Source organism: Opisthorchis viverrini (assembly GCF_000715545.1).
Source record: "Opisthorchis viverrini unplaced genomic scaffold opera_v5_65, whole genome shotgun sequence".
NCBI lineage: Eukaryota > Metazoa > Platyhelminthes > Trematoda > Opisthorchiida > Opisthorchiidae > Opisthorchis > Opisthorchis viverrini.
Genome location: NW_008751721.1, coordinates 773895 through 781067, shown reverse-complemented (window position 1 = coordinate 781067; position 7173 = coordinate 773895). Strand labels below are relative to the sequence as shown.

General features: G+C 41.9%; 1 protein-coding gene across 1 annotated transcript; it reads right to left on the bottom strand.

Moving 5' to 3' along the window:
• Positions 1 to 1051: 1051 nt before the first annotated feature.
• Positions 1052 to 6839, bottom strand: T265_13423 (hypothetical protein; the record flags this gene model as incomplete). The annotated part of the gene is made up of 2 exons (XM_009168808.1): positions 1052 to 1249; positions 6792 to 6839. Coding segments are annotated over 2 exons (243 nt in total), but the record flags the coding sequence as incomplete, so codon positions are not given.
• Positions 6840 to 7173: the final 334 nt, after the last annotated feature.

Genomic DNA, 7173 nt, shown 5'->3' with positions numbered 1-7173 from the left:
ACTCCACCAACGCACGTCTTTGTGAAAGGATGCTCCTTGAAGATCACGTGTTGCTACTAGATGGAATCAAAACAATATTCCAAGGTGATTGTAGTATATTTTTTCTTTAGTTTGTTAGTTTCCGTTTATATAACCTTTTTGCCCGGTTCGTCGACGAAAATTTTGTATGACATCATTCTGTATTGATTTCAGCATTATCGATTTAGTGACACGTTGATGTGCCTAAAAAAATGCAAAATGTTTTGAGCGTCCTACGCATTTGATGCATCATTTGACTTTGATAATTTTTAAAAATACGGGCTTTTTATTGGGGTAGTATTGTTACCATATTCAACCAAAAACCTCCGGAAACAGTAAATATCTCCCAACAGAGTAATGAACCCAAATTTTCAGGTTAGGTTCAAGTGCCAAAATGTTTCAAGACTATTCCCTTATTGTACATCCAAGGGCTGATTCTGGGAGGGATAAACTTTGTAATTCGGATTTATCGAATTTTTTGGAGAAATGCTTAATCTTTCTAGAATCCATCGGGGTAAATATTCTTTTTTCCCCTCAAAACGGATCTCTGTTTACAACTTCCCAGACCGTTCTTGGGCTGTTCATAACTAGACCAGAAATCAGTATTCAGGGTAGAAAGTGTTTCGCAGACTCTTCTACTTCAGACAGCGATATGCATAATGTGTAGTTTACACACTTTATATGGTAAGTAGGATAAGTTGAATGTTGCCCGGATATCTCTGCACTGACATAACGTGCCACAAGATTCGGTGATCCACCTCAGCCTGAAAGAACCCACTGGTGAAACTCAAGGGTACTCATTGTTCTCTGGATTCGTTGGTACGTAGACAGAGCGTTGAATAATCCTCTGACTGCCACTCTTCTGAAGAAAAATGTTAGTCCAAGGTTCCTCAAAAGATTTCTGCATAAATAAAACTCAACTAAACCCAAATGTGGGCAGAGTAAGTTTTGTGACATTCCGTTCGTGAGTATTCCATGAAAGCCTTTTAAAATTCACGCAAGCTGCAAATCTCTTCCCATCTACCTGTCCCTTTACGGTAGGTAAAGAACCTCCGATGCGACAAAACGAAAACTGTAATCTAGAAGATTTCCATGAGCCAAGCAAAATCTCAAAATAAATAGGGGGTTCCCCCAATGACGCCATGGGGAATAGTTGGTTTGATCGATATCATTGTCGGTGTGTTTTGTACACGTATAACGACGGATCAAGGAGAGGCAGAAATTGCCGTCTCTGAGGTGGAGTAGGTTGACACTTCAAATGAGCGCATATCTAATCCTTCTGCTGGAAAGTGTATCAATATATTTTAGGAGGTTGATAATAGACGGTGTGCCCGAAGGCGGATTATCTGAAATAACAAGAGGAAACAACGGGAGACTACTCAGTCACTTTCAGTAGTTTATGAAAAACTGCCAATGGTAAAACAACATGGCAATATAAATCTGTTCAAGTGGACCGTAGGAGCATAGATTCAGAAGCAACCAAAAGTACTTTTGCTATTGTTCTGTTTTAGTCTCAAGAACGATATGCAGATCGATGTTCCAATTTGTAGATGGGAACAAAGGATGATGAAGGCGATTGTAATCTCATGCTTATTGACAGGCCACCACAAATAAACGACAAAAATCAACCTTTATTAGGTAGTGGTCCCCTATGTTGGGAAACTAACGGCAGAACGAGGGCAGTTTTTTAAAAAAAACTGTCACACTACTGTGGTTGGCATATTGGATAGACCATTCTTAGCAGACATCAGCTCACAGGATAAACCACATCGAGGAAATTTCATGCAACCTGTGCCACACGTGAATACTCTGAAGAGACCATATTCCAGGTTACACAACGGACCAGTTTATGGCGGTCAGAAAGAACTAAAGCAGTCACACTTTCCGCGTTAAAACACGCTACCCGTATTCTTCTTACTACTGCAAGCCCTGTGGTTCTCTTGGACTATGCTATCTAGTTTGACCTACGCCTGTCTTGTCGTAGTTCTCGCTTTACGGATATTGAGTCGATACTTTAATACTACCACCTCCCTTTGATGTGCAAGGCACGACTACGCATCGCAGTTCTTAAGAAGTATCACATCTAACTTTGCAAGCTCCTAAAATTATTGTGAACCCAATCATTCCATGAAGTCTCAGTTGTGTGACGGCACTTCAACTGAGTTAAGGCCTTGAACTCTCGTAGGATACAATATTCACCATCCATCGAAGGCGAGGACGGTCACTAGCATCAGTCGATAGGGTGTATTAGAAAACTCCTAAGGTAAGGCAAAACCATCCTCAGATCACGCACCTTTGACGAACAATATTAAACGCAGAGCGCATGATGCTCTCCCCGAGTACAACCTAAAATCTCACGGTAACATGTAACCCTAATCTGTTCGAAAACGTCCCGCCCAACCGCTTGCGACAGGAACGACTAACTTCCCTTTCAAGCCAGACAACAGATAGGCTTTATCCCTAACGTAAGCATAAATGGATCAATCCAATATTCCAGGCGTAGAAGAGTAGAAATCTTTCACCCAGTTTTGAAGAACGTTTATGCGTTTCATCAGCAGATGTCAATATGAGATGAATGCCAGTTCTTTTCTCTTTGGCTTCCGCTTGAATTTAAGAATACGGAGATTGACCGATATACGGATATCCGTTTGCCATGAAATTTATATTTTTCGACGATCATCAGGCGGTGGTATATGTGAGAAGAGCCAATCGGCCAGCTCAACACGAAATGAAACTGTGAATGAGGAGTAATGGTAGATTGAAATTAAAGCTTTCGGTAAATTTGCGAGGTACTTTGTCCAATTAGCATGATATCAGGAAAAAATTGAGCACATAGAGCCCTATGGATAATAAATGCCTCTGACCTTTGTAAGAGAATTATATCGCAGAAAAAATCAACTGGAGGGGATAAAATAAGAAATGCAAGCAAACCACCGGGTTCTAAGGAGGCTAAATATTTGATTTAAAATTCATTTGACTGTCACACAAACTGTGGGTTCGGTCTAATCACCTAGGGGCCCATTACGACCAGGTTTCACAGGTACTACGTAGGAATGAGCGCACCAATGTATCCGTTCTGTGCTCAGCATACCTCGTGTTCATCTCTCCATTGCCCAGTATATGGACAATCCAGGTGAATTTGAGTGTTAAGGATCATCTTGGGTTTCCGTTTATCTGTCTGATTTGCTGGTGACAAAAAGAAATTTAAACAACAAATATCCGGGGAGTGTATATTGTAGAATAAACTGTCGCGTCCACCTGAATTCGAGGCTGCTGCACCTGGTAGAAGCAAGAATTTTGTACAAAAACAGAGTTTGATAATCAGAATGATCTAACAGTAACATACTGTATTAGTTTTAATAAGTCCGTTTCATCCCACGTGCACGCAGGTCCCGGTTGATCAAGTTGTCCTAAATCGATATGAGCGCGCACTTGATCCTCAACCAAATGCCAGCAGTAAAGTTTAATTTACTGTTCGATCTGTAAGCCAAGTGAGCCAAAAGCTCCTCGTATGACTGGCCCTCTTAAGTGGCCGTACCTTGGTTTACCTGGGAGATGTGGAAATCTGAGGGGAATGTAGAGGACTGGCCTGAGGACTATTCAAATAAAATTCGTTCGGGTAAAGGGTTCGTTTGCACCAGTGTATATGAATTGCGCGTTTTCTCACTCACCCATGGAACTCTAACAGTTCTGTTGAGCCTGAGCTTGAGCTTCCTTGTTTGCGTGCAACCAACGCTGCGGTGTGAAAAGACGGACAACATTGTTAGTTCTTTGGTGTGACAAGAAATTGGCAGATTCTGGAACATGTTACCTCCTTTACATAGCATGGACATGCCAATATGAAAACATTGGACTCTAAACCACAGTAGCTCTATATTTCCCTTAAAAATCCAGCTCAAAGTTCCTGAGGCAAAGAAAGACATTGCCGGAGCGAGCAAAATTGATTCACCTTGGAAATGAATATTCAAATACGTGGATATCGTCTGCCGGAGTTACAATTTAATTTAATTATTCATCTGTTTCACTAAACAAATAACGGGGCTGATCCACTAGGGTTTACACTAAACATAGATAGTACTTCTTTACTGCATAAAAACGATCGCCTAATCTATCAGTAGTGGACAAATCGAAATTCTTTGCATATGTTCACTGAAGAAATTCCGGATCCCTCCCAAGTACTGACCACTCACTCTTAAAGATCACTGTATTCAGCACAAAGCAAAATACAGAACTCTACTCACTTTGGAGGTCGCTTGGTGAGCTACCATCAGATCACGTTTCGGATTGGGGAAGGCGTGACCCCAAACTGACGTCATATTGTCAAGGTTATCCCACAGTCTACCAATCCGACACAATACATTACTTGCTGCTGTCTGCAAATGAAATTACCCAACTTACACTGGAATTATACCGTTTCGGCCCAGACAAATGAGCGATTGTTGTTGATCGCACCTATCGTAGACAGACGTTGGCAGCTTGACCCAGGATCCACCTTTCTTTAGTGAGGCGAGAACATGGCGTGTTGTAACACCCAACCCGTCACCGTTTCACAGTGATTAAATCCGGGCAGGTTCAAGTGCGTCTTTTAATGCCAACAGATGTTTTGATCCCACACATATCACAGCGAAGTGTAAAACAGGAAAAATTAATGAGACTGATTGAGGATGGGTCTGAATATCGACAGAATTATGCAAGACTCGGCAATCCATCAGTTAGTGTCTTAGAAATCCGGTCGCTCTTTCCTCCTATTGGTCTAACATCCCTCTTAATGACATTCACATTCAAATTTGAAGATAACTGTTTTATATATTGTCTTGGAAGTAGCTACTTGTGTAACAGAAAATACTACTGAATTATCATGCAAGTAGTCTAGCAACCTGAATATCTCGGAAAAACCATCTGCACCAACATAGATGATTTATTTTAGAGGCTTTTGAACTATCTACTTGACGGAAGTGGAACACACTTCTTCGAGTCTCTCATACAGAAATCCTACCAAAACCTTCCGTCTTATTCCTTCAATTTGATACGGGGTAAAGGGTCTTTATCTAGTAAACACGTAGCTCAGCGTAAACCGCACACGATATTACCTACGACACATAGGTAACTATCTGCATAGAGAGATATGATGGGCAAATCGGAAAACTGAAAACAGCTCATTGAATTGAGTTCGGTCCTAATGCCTTGCACTCCTCACAAAACTTCACTTACTTTATGAGTTCCGGCCCGAAATCAGCTCAAAGAGTGTTGAAATGATTGGGTGCCATGTGGTGTCTAACATGCAGTATTTTTAATAATAAAGTCAAAACAGCGTAGCAGACTAGGCTGTCGTAATCCGACGTTTCGGTTGCCGTGAGCGACCTTTCTCAAGGATTTGTACAATCAACAGAATACGGGTCCTCTGCCGTGTCTTATGATTGATGAATTCTGTGATCAGCTGGCATTCAGATTGGCTCAGCGTGCGTGGGTGAGTGTGTGCATGTGATTTTGTGCACTCTGATTAGGATATGCTTCCGTTTGTCATTCAGATTGTGATGCGTCATTTTGAGATCCTTGCCTGACATCTGGTTACTATGCCTGCACGCATTCACGCACGCTGACCCAATCTGAATGTCAGCTGATGACAGGGATGCATCAATCATAAGACACGGTAGAGGACCCAAATGTTGCTACATTTGACTCGTACTCAGTTGATTGTAGAAATCCTTGTGAAAGGTCACCCACAGCAATCGAAACTTCGGATTGCAGCAACCTATAATTTAAAAAACCCCTTGCTTCACTAACTTGTTGAGGACGTTCAGATCAACAAGATGTTCTAACGACTGATATCTTTGTAAGAGCATAATGCCACCGTCTAACTCGCTAGCTTATCGATGTTTGAGGCAACTGAGCCTCCTGGAACCCAACTCCCGGTGGGACTCTTTTGAGAGGCTTGTTTCATAGAAGATAACTAGTTACTATCGCGTAGATCTGCCGGTGAAATCTGGATGTTTACCCGGTGGAAAAGTAGCTTGAACCTTTAAACCTATTAGGCCAGAACCAGCCCTTCTGGTGAGCAACCGAATAGGTTATTATGAATAGGACACCGTGCGTAGTTAGTTTTTGATAAGGTGGCTATTCTTTCCCCATAATGTTTTTCTCCGGTTGTTCAAACGCGAGCTTTTTCACTTCACCTAAGGAGTAAAGGCAAAAAATACAGATAGCATGTTTCCAGAGAGCCGATAATGAAACGGCTTTCTGTTCTTTCTCATCAATTTCTATTCTTTTAATCTTTTCCGACGACTGACGTAAATGCCGCTGAGATTCAGTGATCCTTCTCGAGTGTTCGACCTCGCTTGTTCTGAAGAGTGAGTTACTTTGGAAAGGCTACTAGGCATTAGTATGGACAAGGTTGTAAGTAGTGAACGTTTTTTTCTTGACGTAAACGTAACACAACCCAGTGCACAATTCTTCTGGGGAATTTTCCGAAACCCTGTTTCCTCTGTACAATGCCATACACCAAATGGAACTTTGAAAGTATTCTCCAAATTCAGCTGGATACTTTTCACTCTTCTGGACAACCGGTCTCCTTAATGTCGGTTGGTCGTGTCATACCAGCCAACATATGGCCATCATAAAAAGATCCCGGGTCAACAGTTGCTGATGGGCACAGATGTCTATTCCGGAAAACGGTTATGTGTTTGCTCCAAGCACCTTCTGATACCACGCAAGAGAATGTGGGAGCTCAAATTTGATGTTCTAGTCGATCTGAACAAAAAGAACGGATGGCTCACCTTATACTGTCTGTCCAGTTCAACCATTTCTCGACGGCGCGCACTGGCCTGGAAGTGAAAATAGCGGACAGCTGTTCAAATAACTCATTGTGTTTAACAGGAAGTGAGTGGTGATAAAAGCTCCCCAAAGTACCCCTCTGCAGCAAGTTTTTCTAGCTGATTATGGTAGAAGCATTGTTCAGGATCCTGGGGAATGCGCTTCCATTTTGGATTTGGATTATGTCATAATCAACGCTTATCTCACAAGGTTACTGAAGACTCATGGAAAATCCATGACCGGTCTTGCTATTCTGGGGTTTATCAGGTAGGCGCTGTCACCCAGTTTCCGTTATTGGTAAATGTGAATGCATTACAACTGGTTGGTTCATGTTTCTTTGGGTTC